The sequence below is a fragment of the Anas acuta genome, chromosome 3, assembly GCF_963932015.1.
Source record: "Anas acuta chromosome 3, bAnaAcu1.1, whole genome shotgun sequence".
NCBI lineage: Eukaryota > Metazoa > Chordata > Aves > Anseriformes > Anatidae > Anas > Anas acuta.
Window position 1 is genome coordinate 113,219,420 of NC_088981.1, and position 22,508 is coordinate 113,241,927.

Consider the following 22,508-nt stretch of genomic DNA (forward strand, 5'->3'; position numbering starts at 1 on the left):
CTCCCGCATGGAGCCATCCCACCTCCAACCCCTCCCAAAAAATAAAATGTTGCACTCACAAGAGGACCCCGCTGTTGTTCAGATGCTGGGTGTCCCCTCTGTGTGTCAGGGATGAGTTTTAACAGGGGCTGGGCGCAGCACCTGGACCCCCCGTGACATCCCAGGGAGGATGGGGAAGGTCAGAGCAGCTCCGTTTGGCTCAAGGTCTCTGCACAAAAATCTCAATACGATCTTAAAATCACATAAAAAGGGGATAGCAGCGCCCTGAGGAAGCGAGTCCCACTTCTGGGTGCCACTGCTGGAGTGGTTTAAGGTGGATTTTGAGCTCAGGTCCCTACCGATGGTGCAGATCTGCCCCCATCCCTCTTTGAACAGCCCCAGTGTTTGCCTCCTTGATGGTGACAGCTTGGCCCAGTGCATGAGTGTGGTCTGCAGGCCGGGAACTAACCCTAAACCCAGCACTGATAGCAAAAGGTCAGCTTTCAGAGGGAACAATGGCCCCGTGAGCCTTAGGGTTAGCAAAGGGAGGCATGGAGGGTAGGTAAAATTCAGACTGGCCTGAATTGCTTAGGAAACTGAACCCACGGACTGTCTTTGGAGAGCTGCTGAGCTCGTGGGGTGGGCTCATTGGGTTTAGTTCCTCACCCTTCGTGTGTGTGTCAGCACGATCTGAAGTTACCAAAAATGGGTTCTTGAAGTTCCAGTTACATTTTGCTGAATTTTGTTGGCATTTCCTTGGAAAGGAACAAGAAAAGTATGTGAAAATATGATTTATTATTATTTTTTTAATCTGTATTTTTGTCCAATGCTCATTTCAGTGAAGAGCTGGATGCACGCTTCAGTATCATTTTCAGTGTAGGTTTAATGCCAATGAGAGGTGTCGGAGGACTAATGTGAAGACCTCTGATTAATCATGGAACAGGTTTTTCAAGGCAAGTGAGAGGCGAGGAGGAGGAGGTGAATGAATGATTGAAGTAACAGATATGTTCGAGCCAATATTACTTCTGTGACCCACTGAGGAGCACCAAAACCCATTATATTTTTTATTGTGTACACATGTTCCCCTGTCATGTATGCGTCCTCCTCATCTACCTCTGGCTCCCAGGATACAGCCCCTAGCGTTGGGAACCTCCCTGCATCAGCCTCTGCAAGCCCTGATACTAGTCCTTTATAACGTGCTCAGCATGGAAATTACACTCTTCCAAGCTGCAAGCTGTGAATGGTGCTCCATGAAGTAAATGTCAGTGAAGCAGAAACTGGATAAAGTCCTAAAACTCTTCCAGTTTCTAAAGGGGACTGGACTAATTGGCTCAAGACTAGGTGTTGGTACGGGAATATAAAAGCTTTGTCCCTGTTGATTGGGCCAGACTGGAGAAAATATCGCAGTAGTTCCATCCGCAGGGTGATGGGGTCCTGTAGGGATCTTTGCAAGCTGCTTCAGTGCCCTGCCAGCAAAGCAGCTAGAAAAGGTCTCCCCTTTTCATTGAAGCCCACAGCCTTGTAGGGGTTGAAGATCTGCTTGCATGTCTTGATTTGGGTCTGTTTTATGGGACTGGAAAGTGCAAATCACAGCTATGGAGATGAGCATTTTAAGTGACATGGCACAGCTAGGCTTTCTGCACAAAAGAGCACAGAAGATACTCGCCAGACATTTCTTTCCTTACACTAAAATGCTGCCAATAACGAATCTGAAGTACTGGCAAGGGAGGAGCCAGTTTCCAGGGTAAGTGCGTGACAACAGATCGATGGCAATGTTTGGCCTGAGCTGGCAGCTCTTTAGCAACATTCTTGAGAAGTGCAACATGATTTTGCCTACGAGTCTTGAAAAAAAGGGCTGCACTTTGCTCCAGATTTCCACGACTGTAAAATAAACGTCACCATCAGTCTCTGATCGCTGGTTTGATAATAAATACTTCTTTTTTTTCTTCCTCTCTCATTTCTCTTTCTTTTTTTTTCTTTTTTTTTTTTTTTTCTGGATAAATCCTGGCTTCTTACAGTGCACGTCTTGTTTTCAATCCAGACACTGCCTGACCCAGTAAAACTGCTTGAAGATGAGAGGAGCTGATGCATCAACAAGCACGCACTAAATGACGTTGCCCTTTCCCAGATTTTTTCTGACGTGTGCAGCATGACGGAGCTCCACGAAGCTGTGGCTGTGGGCGACTACGACCTGGTGAAAGAGATTTTGAGGAAGGGGCGCTGCGACCCAAATCACAAGGATGTGGACTGGAACGACAGGACCCCGCTGCACTGGGCTGCTGCGAAGGGTAAGCGTGTCCCTGCTCTGTCACCTCTGCAAACCGTGTCCTAAAAGGCATCACGACTGCAGTTGTCTTGCTATGATAGCAATTAATACTGGCGATCATCACAGTTTGTATCAGATCCCTTTGTCCTTAATGAGGAAAAAGAGAAAGACAATATAATTTCGAACAGGATCTGTGCCCACAAGATAATTTATGGGATTATCATCAAAGAGATCTTTAACACAGTTAAATATCCCTTATCCCTTTACACAGTTAAGGTCAAATATCCCTTTACAGCCCTGGAAAAATGTGAACACAACAATCATATGCTGTATAATTGTACACAGCGTAAAACGTGTGCTTCAGTGTTTGGTATATGCTGGGATCTCGGATCCTGATGCCTGCCTTTGCTCAGAAATCAGTTTGCTGCTTTGCAGCTGGTACCAAGTTTTACACCTGACGGATTTCTCATTTGGGCAACAAAATAGGGAACCGAGTGATTTTCATAAAGCTGTTTCATCTATGTATAAATTTACATAACCGTTATATGTAAAATGTTAATGTGGCTAAAATGCAAACTGTAAAAATGTAAACTGTAAAATGTAAACTGTAAAAATGTGAAATCAGGGAAGGAGGACTGATAAATGCTATGATTGCCCTCTGATAAATCCAAAACAACAAGCAGTGAAGTCTGTTTCCCCAGGGAAAACCACATGTACACAGCGGTGGGTTACTGTGGGATGATGGTGAGATGCTGGCGTGGCCTGCATGCCACTGGGAACAGCCTCACTCAGCAAAGGCCATGCTCAGCAGGGTAGAAATAACTTTATTTTTGCTTCTTTGGGCAACTCCACAAGTTAGAAAAATGTGAAGCTGAAATAAAACAAGTTATTTCTCTCTCTCATATCAAACTTTTTTTTTTTTTTTTTTTAATTAAAGCTGCTCACAACTTTTTAATGTTAAATTTTATTTTGGCTTGAGCTAAAAAACAAAATGAAAAAATAGAACAGTAAACGGACAATTAGTCAAGGACTACTTGCAGTTACAGAATCATTTAAGTTGGAAAAGACCTCTAAGACCATTAGCCTAGCACTGCCAAGCCTGCCACTTGGGATGTACTGCTCAGAAAGCAGCAGAAAGCTTTTTGATTTTGTTGCTGTTCTTTTTGTAAAATACTTCTGGAAGCTATTTACTTTGGAAAAAAAAAAAGAAATCAGCATTTTCCAATGAGTATTCTTTATTTGAAAAATAAAATGGCTAGGCCACAGGTAAAACATTACTGGAGGGAATCATGACCAAGTGTGCGGTGACTGTCTCCTTCAGCCTGAAAGCATAAAGCCTCATTTTGGTGCTTTTCTCCCCATTCTTCTCTCCACGCCAGGGCAATCGGAGATGATTAAGCTCCTCGTGGCTCACGGTGCCCGGCCCTGTCTGAGGAGTGACGTGGGCTGGACCCCGGCTCACTTTGCGGCCGAGTCGGGCAGACTGGGTGTGCTTCGCACCCTTCACTCCCTGCACGTGGCCATGGATGCAGAAGACCTCTTCGGTGACACTCCCAGGAGGCTCGCGGAAATCTACGGACACAAGGAGTGTGTCAAGTTCTTAGAAACGTGAGTAGCAATAGCTGTTCCCAGCACAGTAGGCAACGATGATGCTGAGTGGTATATATAGGGCCAGAATGAATATGAGTGCATTATTAATCTTTCTGCCTAAAGCTGTCAAAGCTGTTGAGAATTAAGTTGGAAATGAGGAGACATTTCTTCTCAGGAAGAGCAGTCAGGCACTGGGATGTGTTCCCCAGGGAGGTGGTGGAGTCACCATCCCTGGGGGTGTTCAAGGAGAGGTTGGACGTGGTGCTTAGGGACATACGGGTGACATTGGTGGTAGGGGGATGGTTTGAGCACATGATCTTGGAGGGCTTTTCCAACCCTAATGGTTCTGTGATTCTCTGAATGCATAAGAGATAAGCAAATGCAGTTCTTTGTCACAGGGAAGCCATTGGGAAGTCTTTTCTTATTGCACTGCCTTCCATGGTTTGCCTTGCTATGTTTTCAAAAACATTACAACTTCATGACATCATTGTTTTTGTAAGGATGTTACAAAGCGATTATTGAGCAATGAAGTGAAAGGAAGAACTAACAATGCCACGAATATTAACCTCTTAGAGTGGTGACCGCTGACTGCACAGGTTAAATTGTGTAAGAACAGCCCTTTAGCAGGTAATGATAGTGTATGTTCAGGATTTGTAGTAAAAACTGACATACATTTATTTATTTTTTACATAACTATTGAAAATTTTACCATTTGATTTGTTAGTAAAGTGGCCACATTATTAGAAGGTATTGCTTTCCAATTCTGGAAAAGTCCTGATTGTCTTAACCCTTACAGTTATCATTGTGCCATCGTATGCAATTAGTATTAAGCTTTTAATAGTTCCAAATAACCCGCTGTGTTTTTCAGCTGACATATCCCCACTGATCTGGCTCAAAATTATTTTCATCTGTGTGAATTGTGAATCTGTATTGAAATAGATCTCAAGTCTCAGTCTTGGCATACATAACTTCAGTTACTGGAACAAGTCTGTTTGTTTGATTGTTTATTTGTTTTTCTGATAAGTTTGATTTCAGAGCCTTTTACAGGACTCCACAACATGCCCAGCAGGGGCCCCTGGGCAAGAGATCTCATTTGTGTTTCCCTGAGAGTCCCAAGGCTGAGAGCACCCAAAGGCTTTTTCCTCCCCTGAAGTTTTCTCTGATTTTGCAGCCCTGCTGCAGTTTGTAACTGGAATCTTTCTTACCGTTGTGATGTTATCAAGACTGCTTTGGCACCATGAAATCACCTATATGCACATATCCAACCCAATGTCTCCAGCTTGCCTTGAAGACCACGTACAAACTACATATACAGGTCCGTGGTGCAGATTTGGTGCTGACTGTCCTTTTTGCAAGGTCTCTCCCCTTCTCTCCACCTCCCAGGCTCATGGCTGCCTGTTGCCACGTCCTCATCATCAAGGAATTCAGCACAGATGCTGCCACGTTCAAAATGAGGCTGTGCAAACATCTGTGGTGGCCAGTTTCCTCCAAGCATCGTCTTTCATGAACCCTATAAACCTGTTAGCTTTCTACTGTACTTCTGCAGCTTATTGGTTCCTGCTGAAGTGCTCCTTCCCCCCTTTTTTCTTGACACAGCATCAGTGTCCTCCCATAGGTACAGACACCTGAACTGTGCCAAACTATCATGCAAACAACTTTCTAGGAGAGCCACACATTCATGTTTCTAAGCTCTGGTTATTGTGGAAGTGGATGCAACCTTTGCATGTTACCTGCCCATCCCACATCTATCCTAATGCTTTCATCTTAATGAGGATTTTCTCTTTATACTGTCCTTGGGTCTTTGCTTGCATAGTTTCTGTATCCGAACAAGTAAATACTTCCATAGAGAGTGAAAAGTCTGCAGACTTGTTCCCCTCAATGAATCATTTATAGCAGCTGACTCCCAGTTCAGCTGCTGTCGTGTTTACATGAATCTCAGCACAAACTCCTGTTTATCGAGTTCTGCCAAGGGTGTGGAATTTGCTCCACACTTGACTGTGCCTGAGAGCCACGGTGGTGAGGTGACAGCAAGGGGGATGTTGCCTGGATCACACAATGCCCATGGCAGGTGGAGGTGCCTGCATGGCTGGGATGGGTGGTGGAGGCAGCTGGAAGAATGATTGACAGGAAGATTGATGGGATGATTGACAGGATGATTGATGGGATGATTGACAGGAGGACTGATGGGATGATTGACATCCAGTCTGAGGCACCAGATGAACAGAGAGGCGACAGCCTAAGGCGACTCATGTAGCTTGTGACTGGTTTTCTGAGGTGAATGACTAATTTAGGGCAGAAAAAGTGAATAGTTGCTGTTCAGAGCCATGTGCTGGTCTGAGTCACCCTGTGGCCATGCACAGCTCAGGCAGAAGCATGGCTCGCAGGAGGAAAGGGTGTGAGTGCTTATTGTGCTGAGCTACAGCAAAGCTGCAAAAGGTTCGGTGACCGTGACACAGAGGAGGTGACAGTGCAGTGAAGTGAGATGGACCCAGTGTCTGTCCCTTGGGGGACTCAGGAATCCAGACCAAGCAGGGCTGCAAATCTCCCACCATGGAGACCTGAGAGAGGTGCAGGATTAAGGGCTGTGACAATTTACAAACCAGAAAGACTTTGAATGCCTGTGCCTTGGACAGTTTGCAATGTATGGTCACTGCACAGGAACAATGCAGCCTGCAGGCAGCCAGAGCAGCCAAAACTTTGTCAACGGAGTTTGGGAGCCATTTTTATAAGCCCAACCTCTGTAATTTACAGCCACGGTGAAGGTGTTCACCCTCATGCAACAGTTCCACCTCCTCACATCAGCAGATAGAGTTATCTAGGAGGAATTACTGGTATTTTTAAATTACCTTCTGCTTCTGCAGATGTGCAGAAGGTCCAGCAGTTATGTCCATCTTCAGGGATTGCTGAGGCTCTGGCAGGAGCTGGGCAGTACTGCTGTGGCTGCAGACACAAAATGAAGTTTGTGTGTGTATGCTAATGCTGCGCAGTGCAGAGTAGACCTAGTCACCCTGTTGGCTGCATTGGGATGTAAATGTGAGGAATATTTTGTTACACAGCAGCACTGTCAGTCTTGAATATTTGCCTGTCATGCAAAATAGTATGAAGAGAGAAAAGGCAATTTATAGAATAACAGCCTGAGGGGCTGTGCGAAATGCAGGGCTGGAGTGCATATCTAAACAGTGAGAGGAGCACCCAAATCCTTCCTAGATCCCATTTCAGCCTTTCTGCCACCACCACCACGCACCTTGCACGCTGTGTGCCTGCCCGTGGTGCTGCTGGCTGCATGAACACACGCTTCCACATGTGGCCAGAGTGACTGCTCCGTGCTGAGGGCTGTTTGCATCCACATGTAAATATTACACGTATCAACACATTAATATTATTAACACATAAATATTAGGAATGTTCTGCTACAGAGTATCTGCACCACTCACTGAGGTTTGCATGGACATGCAAAGCATTGAAACCAGCCTTCAAATGCAGAGCTGCCTCTGAATAACAATTTGCATCATTTTTTTTTTTTTTTTCTGCACCACGGTTTTACCTCGGATGCTTTCGGAGCTGCTGGGAGCAGCGCCAGGGCAGCCCTGAGACCAGTGGCCTATGCCTGCTGCCATCCTGCCTGCAAAGAGCCGAGTCCAAACTGCAGCAGAGGCTCCCTCTAGATGAACCCAGGGCACATATATGTATATACATATATATATATATATGCACAAACATATGTACTAAACCCACACTGTGCAGCGCATCTCTGTGCAGAGCTGCTGGCTTGGCTCTGTGCTCTCAGCTGGGACACCCCAGCACAGATGTGAGGGTGCTGCTGCATGGCAGAAAAACAAGTTTTTGCAGATATTTGGCAATATTTTCATCAGGGCTCCATAAACCGTTACAAAACCAGAACTCTGCAGGGAGACAAAATGGTTTGCCAGCAACAAGACAGGCCTTACAGCTATATTTAGCGTTCGCTGTGGCCTCACCTTGACTATTGCATGCAGTTCTGGGCTTCACAAGATAAAAAGGATATTAATGTCCTTGAATGCATCCAGAGGAGGGCAATGAAGTTGGTAAAAGGGCTAGAAGACATGTCCTGTGAGGAAAGGCTGAGGACACTTGGGTTGTCCAGCCTGGAGCAGAGGAGGCTGAGAGGTGGCCTCAGCACTCTCTGCAGCCTCCTAGGAGGGGAATGGAGAGGGCGGTGCTGGCCTCTGCTCCCTGTCTGGGATTTAGGAAAAAAAAATTGCTGTGAGGGTGGTCAAGGACTGGAATAGGCTTCCTACAGAGGTGGTTGATGCCCCATGGCTGTCAGTGCTCAACAGGCATTTGGACAACGCCCTCAGTTAATAGGCTTCAACTTTTGGGCAGCCTTGAAGCAGTCAGGAATCCGGACTCGATGGTATGAGTAGGTCCCTGCCACCAGAACTACTCTGTTCTTACAACTGGGTGAGCTGTCAGTGTGTCAGCTGCTCCAGGCACGCAGCAGTTCCCCTGCAGCCTGTGGAGAGGCCCCTGGTGGAGCAGGCTGTCCCCCTGCAGCCCATGGGTCCCACATGGAGCAGATCTCCACGCTGCAGCCCATGGAGAGGAAGAGGTGTAAAAGAGCATCTGGGTGGGTGTCTGGCAGCTGCCCAAGGTCAGCCCACCACAGCGGCTCCTGTTTTTTTCAGTACTGTCTCATGCTAACCACTACCGTGAGAAAGAAAAGGTCTGATTTGCTTCTTTTGGTACTTCTGAAAGATAGATGTTTTACCTTTGGACATGAAGGATAGGCATATTCATTCTTCTAAAATTCCTCACTGCCTACAAAATGCAGAAAGTAGCTGTCTGTTTTATAGCTGGGGTCACTTTTTCCTAAGGTAATTGACTGTGTCAGTGCCTTGGCACGTATCAAGATTATAAAGTTAACACTTAATAGGAAAAATATTTGAAAGCTGTGATTAACAAAACCATAACTAAGATGATAATAATAATAATAATAATAATAATAATAATAATAATAATAATAATAATAATAATAATAATAATAATAATAATAATAATAATAATAATAATAATAAAACCATATTCCATATTTTTTCTGCCCAGATAAACATATTCATTTTGGTCTTGATTAAAGTGTTTTTAAATTTGCTTTGCTTGTTTGCAATGGAAAATGTAATGAAATCAGCTGCTGTTTCAAGACTGTAGGAAAAAACACAGTGAAGTATGCTTATTTTCAGTCTTCCAGTCTGACACTGAATGACACTATATAGTGACAGCACGTATATATATATATATATATATATATATATATATATATATATATATATAGTGACACCCCGTATAGTGTCATTCAGTGAAGATGTGGGACTATGTTTGTTTGATAGAAAACATACGAGTATCATGAAAAAATGAGAACTTTTTATGGAGAACAAAAATTACAGAGGACAATTTCCAGCTCACTGCTGAGCTGGAAATACCAGGGCTTGGGTGGATGATGGCTCAATATCTGAAATCCATATTTCACACACTTGAAATCATGACAATAACTTGAAAGACACATGTGAGACCCCTAGCAGACAGAATAAAGTTGTGAATTATCTGTCCATGGAGACACAGGGCTAGAGAAAGTGGTATCTTTCGCATAAATTAATGTTTTTCCATGCAAAATTTGAACCTCTACAGACAGCCTTAGTTCTATGACATTGCTTGATGTTAGTTATTATTTTAAAAACAGATATAGGCATGAATTCTTAAGTTTAAATCTGCTTTTGAATGCAAATTTTAGGAAAATTTTAGGACTGAATTGCATAAAGCATTTGTGAGGTTAAAAGATCATCTGTAAAGAATAACTGTGTCCAAATTCTCCGAGATTCCAGTGGTCTTCAGATCTGATGTTTTGGCACAAAAAAAAAATCTAGTACCCATGAATGAGCAGTACAAAACATTTTTAAAAATGGAAATGTTGTGGTTGTTGTGAATTAAATTGCTGTGTACAATTGCATTACAATGTGCTTAAGTCTTTTTAACAGCACAAAAACTGGCAAGATCGGTCTGAGAGTTTTGCATTATTTGTGTAAAAATACAATTGTGTTTCCAATGATTACAGCGTGAATTTCACCATAGATCCTTACCAAAGGTTTTTCACCTCAATCCATATGAATACCTGATCACTTGGGGTGATGAATGCTATTGGATTTGGGGTGACCCTGAGGGTTTTCTCATGGATTGCTGGCAATAGCATTTTGACCATGATCTGTTGCTTTGGATGGGCTGCTCATGAGCGGTGTTGTGACTATGCCATGCTCTGTTTTTGAAGATAAACTCTTGCTTTCTTCCCCAGAGCAGAGGTGGAGAGCAGAAACTACCGCAGGACAGCTGCAATGAAAGGAATTCCTGTGGACCAGACAGATGAAGACTGGGAACTCAAGAAAGAAGAGTTTGAGAGAAACTCATTATGTGCTCGCCAGACCTACACATCCTCTGTTCAAAAGAAGAATCGAAAGAAAATGGGGAAGCGGTAATGTGCCCTGCCTGTTTGGTACCACTGAGAACTTGCAGTGCAGAGCAAAGACACTGGCAGACCTAAGATGCAGGGTGAAATATGGAAGAACAACAGAAGCAGCTGGCCACAACAATGCATCTTTATAATGTACTGTAAATTTTCTTGGTCTTAGGGAGTAGGTAGGAGACTTTCTGTCCATCTGTGTGTATATATGCACAGCCACAGCAGAAATGATTTGGAAAACAAAATGGGTATGAATAAGTTTAGCTAAGTAGTTTCGGTCAGCAAACACAGAAGAATTTTTAGGTACACAGTGCTCTTATACTGTTGTCCCCCTTTCACAGCTAGTCCATAGACCGCATCTAAATTATTTTATTGACTGTAATTTAACTCAAAGAATTAGTTAAATGAAATGATAACAATAATTTATATAACTCACAATGATTTAATTCAAAGAATTTTAATGAAATGTTCTTAATTTAGATAGAGAAGATAACACATCAACATCACCTGCACTGGCTAGAGAATTGCATTAAAGATTGAATGACTTGGTTTCGAGAAGAAAAAGTTAGAATTTTTCCTGGAAAAATTCAGAATTTTTCACGGGCTCCATCCCTTATTATAATTCCTAGCACATGCAAAGCTTGCGCTTCACACAGGGCAGAATCCTCAGCACTATCTTTTCCAGTTTGGGGCTGCTGAAAATCAGGATAAGGGAATGAACAGAGGGAAAAGCATACTGGAGTACTAAAAGGAGAAACGTCATAGGATTTTTCTCCCGACTGGGATAAATCATTGTCAAAATCAAACATATGAAGTTGATGCCGTAGATGATGAAGAAGGACAGCAGAGATTTCATGGCTTTGATGTGGGCATCCATGCTGAGGTCCTTTGCTGAGCTTGTCTGCATCTTGCACTTGTGTCTCCAGAGAGAAAAGAGGAGGAGAAGGGCAGAGAAGATGACTATCATGAATGCTATGGAAAAGCCAAAGCCACAAATGTAAAAAATAGAGGAGTATTGTTTGTTTATTTTCTCATTCAGTTTTCTGGAGTATTCTAGGGAGGTGAAATTGAGGTTGCAACAGCTCACTTGATTGGTAATGTCAAAAACAGGGCTACACATGACCAGGGACAAAACCACTGAACCCAAGAGCAGCCATGGCACAATCCTGTCAATTTTTACTTTCAGGTAGATGAAGAAGATATATCTGAAATTTGCGATTTTTATACAATAAAAAACATACAGGCATGTCGAAAACCACAAGTTGGAAGAATTTGAAATACAGAGAAGAGGTGCAAATATTCGGGGTACCCTGCGGATATAAAATTGCCAGTGAAAAAGCGTTGAAGTAATGGTATATGCCCATGTCACACACAAAAACCAAAACCTGGAACATCCCAGAAACAGCAAGATCTTCTCACTGGAGTTAAAGCTTTTCTTTTTAACCCAGGTAAGGTAAGACACAGCCACAATGAAAGCATTGATCCACATGCCAGCAAAAGCCTGAAGTGTGATGACGACCATAACGGTGATATCGTATGAAGTGGCGTTAAATTGCTGCTGCGAGTGGGAAGCTTCCATCCTGCACGACGGGTGGTGGACACGCAGGCTGCTGTGCCGATGCTCAGCATAGGATGGCAGATGCTGTTCCCTGAGCATCACGCCTGGGAAGAGGAGTTTTATAGTTGGTGGTGGGCGGCCGATCTCGGTGCTGCTCCTCTTCAGAGCAGCACAGGTGCAGGAATGTAAATGTGGCAGATATTGCCTTACCTGGCATCAGTGCCAGTCTTCAATATTTGAATTTTGGCCCAGAGGAGCTGTGTTTGGTGACACAAACAGCAAATATGCTGCTTTGACATTTTACTCTTGGAGGGCACCGAAAACCATCTTCATTTTCCCCGTGGTAGCGCTTTAATCATAAGTGAACAGGCATGTGGTAGGGAGAAGGCATTTCAGGATAAAGGAGGAATTTCTCTTAAAGCCTTAAACTAAAAGCGTATGAAGGAAAATGGCAAACATAAGCATGAGTCTCTGTGCTAGGGTCCAAAACCCATATGCCAAGTAGAGTCTCTGGGAGTGATGTGAGGAGTTTAGGGGATGGGACCATGCTGTGCTCCCTTCACCCTGAACTTCTCTCAAGCTTCCAGAATTCTTTAGGTCCTGAAAACCTGTTTTTTTTTTTGTTTTCCTTTCCTTTATTGTCTTTTCTAACAAGCAAGTTGTGTAAAGCTCTGTAGAGCACAGACTTCCTATAGACTTTGAGTTTGTAAAGAGCCTTTCCCATTGAGATGACAATAACCAACCAGATCATGGCTGATGCTGTGATGGAAGTAGAAAAAAAAAATTAATTCTCATCAAATAGCTCTATAGCTACAAGGAATAAACCAGCAGCATCTTCTCTTTTCAGAATGAAGCCCCTGTCTTCTGGGGGATATAAATGCAAGTACCGCTCACCAAGTATTGCTATCACATGCTTCTATTTGCATTTTTTTTTTTTCACTAAGACCTAGCTACAGTATTAACCTGTTGGAATGTTTTTGCATGAGTAAATCCATATCCTGTCCTGCTTCACCCTGGCCTGTGTGGCTTGTGTCCACAGGGAAAACACTTGGTGGGATCCCCACGCAAAGCAGTGGGAGCAGTTAGCTTCATAGGCACGACAGTGGGACCAAGCCAGGACCCCTCGTGGCACCTCTGACCTGATGGACAAAGCTTTGAGGTCTCCTGGGGAAACCCAAACTAGGATGCTTTGTTTGAACTCTATGGCCAATGTTCTGTTGATTACAAAGTTAACACATTTTTTTTAAATTAAAGATGATGTTTTACCCCTAAAATCACATATATAAATCTAAGTGTTATCTAAGTGTTTGCATCAAGATGTCCTTAGGGAGTAGGAATGAGAGCTTCTGTCCACGTGTGTGTCTATATGTATCAGACCTCAAATACCAGAAAACTACAGAAGGTGTATGATAGACTAATACTGTAATTCACTGAAATAGAGCTATAGTCATAGAAATGGCAGCATCTACCCATATTGCCTGGGAGGGAAATCTTTTTGTTCCTATTTGACTGAGGGAAGCACCTGAGACTGTGGTTCTGCTCACTGTAGTGATGTCCATGCCCTTTGCTTGTTTGCTTCTGGTCCTGAGTCAGGCTGAGGTTCTTTTAGGGGCTCGTAGGCTCTGGTGGTGCCTGTCTCTTTTCTTTGGCAGTGAGACATAGTTGCTTCTTCTGGTTGCAGGGAACTCTGGTGTTGACCTTTTAGTGGACATGAGCTTAACAGCCTATATCTACCATCCTTAGTCCAGCAGGAGGGAATACGTGCTCCCTCGTTAGTGGTTTCAGCCATTTGTGACTGCCAAGACAGTAAGAGCACTGCCTTATTTTTAGCAGTGCCCCCAGCCATTTTTATATCTGTGTTCACAGGAATCCATGGAACCACTCCTGAGCTATCTCTCTTTCATCCCTTACTCTTATCAACAAGTGGTAAATGCATTTTTGAATTGTTTCATTTCTCGATTGAGAAAAAAAATATTTGGAATTTGATCCAAGGCAGTTTTTCATGCTAGCACTGGGCAGCCATTCCTACTGACCTCTGACACCTGTGTGTCTGCTTTCCCTCCCCTTTTGGGACTTTCAGAGATGGAAGAAGGTATCTTCAGCGTGGTTTGCTGGAGCTGAGCCTTGTGGTATGCAAGCTTTTGAGGGGCGATGTGACATGGGTTGTAGGGAGTAAGGACACTCTGTGGCCTTTTGGTGAAAGCGATTGGGACTTCATGTTAAAGGATCAACTTTGTGAGCAATATCAGGGAAAGAAGGGAGGCATGGTGGTGCCTGTCCTTGAAAGGCCTTTAGGTGGGGAGATGTGTCCAGATGATGTTCCAGACCCACCTGTCTTGGGGGATGTGGGTGGTGCAGTGTGTCCTGTTGTGGAACTGGACTCAGTGGGGTTTGGCATCTGATTTGAGAAGTGCAATTGCAGCTAAAGGAAAACAGCTAAAGGCCATGTGCTCTGACTGGCTAATTTTGATCAGATGCCTCGGGCCCTTTCTTTCTATGTAGCAGAACAAGATCAATGTAATTTTTCGCTTTACTAGTGCAGGAGAAGCCAGAAAAGAGTGAAAGCTAATGGTTGGTAAAACAAACAAAACAAACAAACAAACAAAACCTTTCTTATTAATGTCTTCTCCTTTCCTTGTTGTGGGGGTGGAGAGGAAGAGGGATGGGAATGTTCTTTGTCCATAGGAGAAGCAACCCTTAAAATAAAGAGCTTACAAACCAAGCTTTTGTCCTTTATTTCATGTTTTCATATTAGTGTCCTGAGACCACTAGTGCTCCCTGAGGAGAGCTACTCCTCTGGACCAATTTCTAATAGAGAGCATGTAGAAATCAATGAGCCCTTCACACTGCTGTCCTGCAGGATGACCACACCTCCTTTACCTGGGGTAAATGTCTGAGAAGCTTTCTGCTAGTAGGAATGCTACAAATCTTATCCTAGAAAACACAGCAGAGGGAAAGCTTGATAACTTACTGAGTAGATCCGTGTCCGGCTGGGATTATGTTACACCTGAGGTGTAACACCTGAAGTGTAACATCATGAAAAACATTCTCCTTGTGCTGCACCTATTCCACATTGAGCTAATCTGCTGTGATGGGTTGGCCTTCACTGGCTGGTAGACCCCCCTCAGCTGCTCTCCCACTCCCCCTTCTCAACAGGCTGGGGGAAGAAAATGAGATGGAAAAGCTCATGGATGGAGATAACGGCATGGAGATTGCTTACCAATCGCCATCAAGGAGAAAAAGAAAAAAAAGGCCTTTGGAAAATTAGCTTCATTTATTAAAAATAGAACAGGATAGTGAGAAACGGACAAAACTAAAACATCTTCCCCCACATTGTCCTTTTTCCCAAGCTCAACTTTACTCCTTCAGTCCCAACTCTTCCTAAAACTCCCCTCCAAGTGGCAGAGGGGATGTGGCATGATGGTTGTGCTCAGCCCATAACAGATCGTCTCTGCCACTTCTTCCTCCTCTCAGCCCTCCAGGGGCCACAGCGTGGAGATCTGCTCCTATGTGGTCCTCTACAGGCTGCAGGGGAACTTCTGCCCCATGCCTGGAGCACCTCCTGCCCTCCTGCTGCACTGACCTGGGGTCCCAGGGCTGCTCCTCTCTCATCGCTCCTCACCTCTCGCTGCCACTCTTTTTCCCTCGCAGCTCTGATAAATAAGAGTGATTTGCATATTCACACACAGTGCATGATAACTGTACAACTGATAATATTGCAGAGTGCACAGCCACAGCAGAAATGATTTGGAAAACAAAGTGGGTATGAATAAGTTTAGCTAAGTAGTTTCAGTCAGCAAATACAGAAGCATTTTTAGGTACACAGTGCTCTTATACTGTTGTCCCCCTTTCACAGGTAGCCCATAGACCGGATCTAAATTATTTTATTGACTGTAATTTAACTCAAAGAATTAGTTAAATGAAATGATAACAATAATTTATATAACTCACAAAGATTTAATTCAAAGAATTTCAATGAAATGTTTTTAATTTAGTTAGAGAAGTTAGCACATCGACATCACCTGCACTGGCTGGAGAACTGCACTAAAGATGGAGTGACTTGGTTTTAAGCAGAAAAAGTGAGAATTTTTCCCGGGCTCCATCCCTTATTATACTTCCTAGCACATGCAAAGCTTGCGCTTCACACAGGGCAGAATCCTCAGCACTATCTTTTCCAGTTTGGGGCTGCTGAAAATCAGGATAAGGGAATGAACAGACGGAAAAGCATACTGGAGTACTAAAAGGAGAAACGTCATAGGATTTTTCTCCCGGCTGGTATAAATCATTGTCAAGATCAAACATGTGAAGTTGATGCCGTAGATGATGAAGAAGGACAGCAGAGATTTCATGGCTTTGATGTGGGAGTCCATGCTGAGGTTCTTTGCTGAGCTTGTCTGCATCTTGCGTTTGTGTCTCCAGAGAGAAAAGAGGAGGAGAAGGGCAGAGAACATGACTATCATGAATGCTATGGAAAACCCAAAGCTGCAGATATACAAAACAGGGGAATATTGTTTGCTCATTTGCTCATTCACTTTTGTGGCATATCCAGGGGAGTTGGAACTGAGGTTGCTACCCCTTAGTTCATCAGTAATGTTTAAGATGGGGCCACACATGACCAGGGACAAAACCACTGAACCCAAGAGCAGCCATGGCACAATCCTGTCAATTTTTACTTTCAGGTAGATGAAGAAGATGTGTCTGAAGTTTGCAATTTTTACACAATAAAAAACATACAGGCAGGCAGAAGCCCACAAATTGGAAGAATTAGAAAAGCACAAAAGAAGTGAAAATATTGGGGTCACCCCGCTGATATAAGTTTGCCAGTGAAAAATCATGGAGGTAATGGTATATGCCCATATCACACACAAAAACCAAAACCTGGAACATCCCAGAAACAGCAAGATCTTCTCACTGGAGTTAAAGCTTTTCTTTTTAACCCAGGTAAGGTAAGACACAGCCACAATGAAAGCATTGATCCACATGCCAGCAAAAGCCTGAAGTGTGATGACGACCATAACGGTGATATCGTATGAAGTGGCATTAAATTGCTGCTGCGAGTGGGAAGCTTCCATCCTGCACGACGGGTGGTGGACACGCAGGCTGCTGTGTTGATGCTCAGCATAGGATGGCAGATGCTGTTCCCTGAGCATCACGCCTGGGAAGAGGAGTTTTATAGTTGGTGGCAGGGGCAGATCTTGGTGTTGCTCCTCTTCAGAGCAGCACAGGTGCAGGAATGTAAATGTGGCAGATATTGCCTTACCTGGCATCAGTGCCAGTCTTCAATATTTGAATTTTGGCCCAGAGGAGCTGTGTTTGGTGACACAAACAGCGTAAATGCTGCTCTGACATTTTACTCTCAGAGGGCACCGAAAACCATCTTCATTTTCCCCGTGGTAGAGCTTTAATCATAAGTGAACAGGCACGTGGTAGGGGGAAGGCAGTTCAGGATAAAGGAGGAATTTCTCTTAAAGCCTTAAACTAAAAGCGTATGAAGGAAAATGGCAAACATAAGCATGAGTCCCTGTGCTAGGGTCCAAAACCCATATGCCAAGTAGAGTCTCTGGGAGTGATGTGAGGAGTTTAGGGGATGAGACCATGCTGTGCTCCTTCACCCTGAACTTCTCTCAAGCTTCCAGAAGTATTTAGGTACTGAAAACCGGTTTTTTTTTTTTTTTCTTTTTTTTGCTTGTTTGTTTTCCTTTCCTTTATTTTCTTTTCTAACAAGCAAGTTGTGTAAAGCTCTGTAGAGCACAGACTTCCTAAAGACTTTGGGTTTGTAAAGAGCCTTTCCCATTGAGACGACAATAACCAACCAGATCATGGCTGATGCTGTGATGGAAGTAGAAAAAAAAATTAATTCTCATCAAATAGATCTATAGCTACAAGGAATTTACCACCAGCATCTGGTCTTTTCAGAATGAAGCCCCTGTCTTCTGGGGGATATAAATGCAAGTACCGCTCACCGAGTATTGCTATCACATGCTTCTATTTGCATTTATTTTTTCACTAAGACCTAGCTACAGTATTAACCTGTTGGAATGTTTTTGCATGAGTAAATCCATATCCTGTCCTGCTTCACCCTGGCCTGTGTGGCTTGTGTCCACAGAGAAAGTTCTGGGTGGGATCCCCACGCAAAGCAGTGGGAGCAGTTAGCTTCATAGGCACGACAGTAGGACCAAGCCAGGACCCCTCGTGGCACCTCTGACCTGATGGACAAAGCTTTGAGGTCTCCTGAGGAAACCCAAACTAGGATGCTTTGTTTGAACTCTATGGCCAATGTTCTGTTGATTACAAAGTTAACACATTTTTTTTTTAATTTAAAGATGATGTTTTACCCCTAAAATCACATATATAAATCTAAGTGTTATCTAAGTGTTTGCATCAAGATGTCCTTAGGGAGTAGGAGTGAGAGCTTCTGTCCATGTGTGTGTCTATATGTATCAGTCCTCAAATACCAGAAAACTACAGAAGGTGTATGATAGACTAATACTGTAATTCACTGAAATAGAGCTATAGTCATAGAAATGGCAGCATCTACCCATATTGCCTGGGAGGGAAATCTTTTTGTTCCTATTTGACTGAGGGAAGCACCTGAGACTGTGGTTCTGCTCACTGAAGTGATGTCCATGCCCTTTGCTTGTTTGCTTCTGGTCCTGAGTCAGCCTGAGGTTCTTTTAGGGGCTCGTAGGCTCTGGTGGTGCCTGTCTCTTTTCTTTGGCAGTGGGACATAGTTGCTTCTTCTGGTTGCAGGGAACTCTGGCGTTGACCTTTTAGTGGACATGAGCTTAACAGCCTATATCTACCATCCTTAGTCCAGCAGGAGGGAATACGTGCTCCCTCGTTAGTGGTTTCAGCCATTTGTGACTGCCAAGACAGTTAGAGCACTGCATTATTTTTAGCAGTGCCCCCAGCCATTTTTATATCTGTGTTCACAGGAATCCATGGAACCACTCCTGAGCTATCTCTCTTTCATCCCTTACTCTTATCAAAAAGTGGTAAAAGCATTTTTGAATTGTTTCATTTCTCGATTGAGAAAAAAAATATTTGGAATTTGATCCAAGGCAGTTTTTCATGCTAGCACTGGGCAGCCATTCCTACTGACCTCTGACACCTGTGTGTCTGCTTTCCCTCCCCTTTTGGGACTTTCAGAGATGGAAGAAGGTATCTTCAGCGTGGTTTGCTGGAGCTGAGCCTTGTGGTATGCAAGCTTTTGAGGGGCGATGTGACATGGGTTGTAGGGAGTAAGGACACTCTGTGGCCTTTTGGTGAAAGCGATTGGGACTTCATGTTAAAGGATCAACTTTGTGAGCAATATCAGGGAAAGAAGGGAGGCATGGTGGTGCCTGTCCTTGAAAGGCCTTTAGGTGGGGAGATGTGTCCAGATGATGTTCCAGACCCACCTGTCTTGGGGGATGTGGGTGGTGCAGTGTGTCCTGTTGTGGAACTGGACTCAGTGGGGTTTGGCATCTGATTTGAGAAGTGCAATTGCAGCTAAAGGAAAACAGCTAAAGGCCATGTGCTCTGACTGGCTAATTTTGATCAGACGCCTCGGGCCCTTTCTTTCTATGTAGCAGAACAAGATCAATGTAATTTTTCGCTTTACTAGTGCAGGAGAAGCCAGAAAAGAGTGAAAGCTAATGGTTGGTAAAACAAAACAAAACAAACAAACAAAAAAAAAACCCTTTCTTTTAATGTCTTCTCCTTTCCTTGTTGTGGGGGTGGAGAGGAAGAGGGATGGGAATGTTCTTTGCCCATGGAAGAAGCAACCCTTAAAATAAAGAGCTTACAAACCAAGCTTTTGTCCTTTATTTCATGTTTTCATATTAGTGTCCTGAGACCACTAGTGCTCCCTGAGGAGAGCTACTCCTCTGGACCAATTTCTAATAGAGAGCATGTAGAAATCAATGAGCCCTTCACACTGCTGTCCTGCAGGATGACCACACCTCCTTTACCTGGGGTAAATGTCTGAGAAGCTTTCTGCTAGTAGGAATGCTACAAATCTTATCCTAGAAAACACAGCAGAGGGAAAGCTTGATAACTTACTGAGTAGATCCGTGTCCGGCTGGGATTATGTTACACCTGAGGTGTAACACCTGAAGTGTAACATCATGAAAAACATTCTCCTTGTGCTGCACCTATTCCACATTGAGCTAATCTGCTGTGATGGGTTGGCCTTCACTGGCTGGTAGACCCCCCTCAGCTGCTCTCCCACTCCCCCTTCTCAACAGGCTGGGGGAAGAAAATGAGATGGAAAAGCTCATGGATGGAGATAACGGCATGGAGATTGCTTACCAATCGCCATCAAGGAGAAAAAGAAAAAAAAGGCCTTTGGAAAATTAGCTTCATTTATTAAAAATAGAACAGGATAGTGAGAAACGGACAAAACTAAAACATCTTCCCCCACATTGTCCTTTTTCCCAAGCTCAACTTTACTCCTTCAGTCCCAACTCTTCCTAAAACTCCCCTCCAAGTGGCAGAGGGGATGTGGCATGATGGTTGTGCTCAGCCCATAACAGATCGTCTCTGCCACTTCTTCCTCCTCTCAGCCCTCCAGGGGCCACAGCGTGGAGATCTGCTCCTATGTGGTCCTCTACAGGCTGCAGGGGAACTTCTGCCCCATGCCTGGAGCACCTCCTGCCCTCCTGCTGCACTGACCTGGGGTCCCAGGGCTGCTCCTCTCTCATCGCTCCTCACCTCTCGCTGCCACTCTTTTTCCCTCGCAGCTCTGATAAATAAGAGTGATTTGCATATTCACACACAGTGCATGATAACTGTACAACTGATAATATTGCAGAGTGCACAGCCACAGCAGAAATGATTTGGAAAACAAAGTGGGTATGAATAAGTTTAGCTAAGTAGTTTCAGTCAGCAAATACAGAAGCATTTTTAGGTACACAGTGCTCTTATACTGTTGTCCCCCTTTCACAGGTAGCCCATAGACCGGATCTAAATTATTTTATTGACTGTAATTTAACTCAAAGAATTAGTTAAATGAAATGATAACAATAATTTATATAACTCACAAAGATTTAATTCAAAGAATTTCAATGAAATGTTTTTAATTTAGTTAGAGAAGTTAGCACATCGACATCACCTGCACTGGCTGGAGAACTGCACTAAAGATGGAGTGACTTGGTTTTAAGCAGAAAAAGTGAGAATTTTTCCCGGGCTCCATCCCTTATTATACTTCCTAGCACATGCAAAGCTTGCGCTTCACACAGGGCAGAATCCTCAGCACTATCTTTTCCAGTTTGGGGCTACTGAAAATCAGGATAAGGGAATGAACAGACGGAAAAGCATACTGGAGTACTAAAAGGAGAAACGTCATAGGATTTTTCTCCGGGCTGGTATAAATCATTGTCAAGATCAAACATGTGAAGTTGATGCCGTAGATGATGAAGAAGTACAGCACAGATTTCATGACTTTGATGTGGGCATCCATGCTGAGGTCCTTTGCTGAGCTTGTCTGCATCTTGCACTTGTGTCTCCAGAGAGAAAAGAGGAGGAGAAGGGCAGAGAACATGACTATCATGAATGCTATGGAAAACCCAAAGCTGCAGATAAAAAAAATAGAGGAATATTGTTTGCTTATTTGCTCATTCACTTTTGTGACATATCCTGGGGAGTTGGAACTGAGGTTGCTACCCCTTAGTTCATCAGTAATGTTTAAGATGGGGCCGCACATGACCAGGGACAAAACCACTGAACCCAAGAGCAGCCATGGCACAATCCTGTCAATTTTTACTTTCAGGTAGATGAAGAAGATGTGTCTGAAGTTTGCAATTTTTACACAATAAAAAACATACAGGCAGGCAGAAGCCCACAGGTTGGAAGTATTTGAAATACACAGAAGAGGTGAAAATATTGGTGTCACCCCGCTGATATAAGTTTGCCAGTGAAAAATCATGGAAGTAATGGTATATGCCCATGTCACACACAAAAACCAAAACCTGGAACATCCCAGAAACAGCAAGATCTTCTCACTGGAGTTAAAGCTTTTCTTTTTAACCCAGGTAAGGTAAGACACAGCCACAATGAAAGCATTGATCCACATGCCAGCAAAAGCCTGAAGTGTGATGACGAGCGTAATGGCGATATCGTATGAAGTGGTGTTAAATTGCTGCTGCGAGTGGGAAGCTTCCATCCTGCACAACGGGTGGTGGAAACGCAGGCTGCTGTGCCGATGCTCAGCATAGGATGGCAGATGCTGTTCCCTGAGCATCACGCCTGGGAAGAGGAGTTTTATAGAGCTTGTGGTGGGGGGGAAGATCTCGGTGCTTCTCCTCTTCAGAGCAGCGCAGGTGCAGGAATGTAAATGTGGCAGGTATGCCCTTACCTGGGATCAGTGCCAATCTTCAATATTTGAATTTTGGCCCAGAGGAGCTGTGTTTGGTGACACAAACAGTGTAGGTGCTGTTCTGACATTTTCCTCTTGTTGGGTACCGAAACCCATCTTCATTTTCCCCGTGGTAGAGCTTTAATTGTAAGTGAACAGGCACGTGGTAGGGGGAAGGCAGTTCAGGATAAGGAGGAATTTCTTTTAAAAGCTTAAACTAAAGCATATGAAGGAAAGGGGTAAATATAAGGATGAGTCCCTGTGCCAGGTTCTAAAACCCATATGCCAAGTAAAG

The 22,508-nt window shown here is 43.8% G+C and overlaps 4 protein-coding genes across 4 annotated transcripts; 1 reads left to right on the forward strand and 3 right to left on the reverse strand.

Moving 5' to 3' along the window:
• The first annotated feature begins 332 nt into the window (after nt 1–332).
• Nucleotides 333–15,647, forward strand: ANKRD66 (ankyrin repeat domain 66). The gene is made up of 3 exons (XM_068678834.1): nt 333–2,267; nt 3,625–3,853; nt 10,155–15,647. Exons 1-3 carry the CDS (start codon nt 2,129–2,131, stop codon nt 10,333–10,335), a joined length of 549 nt encoding a protein of 182 aa, XP_068534935.1. The 5' UTR covers nt 333–2,128; the 3' UTR covers nt 10,336–15,647.
• Nucleotides 10,945–11,898, reverse strand: LOC137853104 (taste receptor type 2 member 116-like). Its single transcript, XM_068675126.1, has one exon. It carries the CDS (start codon nt 11,896–11,898, stop codon nt 10,945–10,947), a length of 954 nt encoding a protein of 317 aa, XP_068531227.1.
• Nucleotides 15,648–15,922: 275 nt separating the features above from the next.
• On the reverse strand, nt 15,923–17,033 carry LOC137854872 (taste receptor type 2 member 9-like). Its single transcript, XM_068678833.1, has one exon. The coding sequence runs from the start codon at nt 17,025–17,027 to the stop codon at nt 15,996–15,998; it is 1,032 nt and encodes a 343-aa protein (XP_068534934.1). The 5' UTR covers nt 17,028–17,033; the 3' UTR covers nt 15,923–15,995.
• A 4,034-nt stretch (nt 17,034–21,067) lies between these two features.
• On the reverse strand, nt 21,068–22,334 carry LOC137853105 (taste receptor type 2 member 9-like). The gene has a single exon (XM_068675127.1). The coding sequence runs from the start codon at nt 22,097–22,099 to the stop codon at nt 21,068–21,070; it is 1,032 nt and encodes a 343-aa protein (XP_068531228.1). The 5' UTR covers nt 22,100–22,334.
• Nucleotides 22,335–22,508: the final 174 nt, after the last annotated feature.

Bases quoted from the DNA above. Each gene is read 5' to 3' on its own strand.
- LOC137853105 (XM_068675127.1), bottom strand. From the start codon at position 22,099: ATGCTCAGGGAACAGCATCTGCCATCCTATGCTGAGCATCGGCACAGC.
- LOC137854872 (XM_068678833.1), bottom strand. From the start codon at position 17,027: ATGCTCAGGGAACAGCATCTGCCATCCTATGCTGAGCATCAACACAGC.
- ANKRD66 (XM_068678834.1), top strand. From the start codon at position 2,129: ATGACGGAGCTCCACGAAGCTGTGGCTGTGGGCGACTACGACCTGGTG. The intron at 2,268-3,624 runs GTAAGCGTGTCC...TCTCCACGCCAG, and splicing joins GCACTGGGCTGCTGCGAAGG to GGCAATCGGAGATGATTAAG. The intron at 3,854-10,154 runs GTGAGTAGCAAT...TTTCTTCCCCAG, and splicing joins TGTGTCAAGTTCTTAGAAAC to AGCAGAGGTGGAGAGCAGAA.
- LOC137853104 (XM_068675126.1), bottom strand. From the start codon at position 11,898: ATGGAAGCTTCCCACTCGCAGCAGCAATTTAACGCCACTTCATACGAT.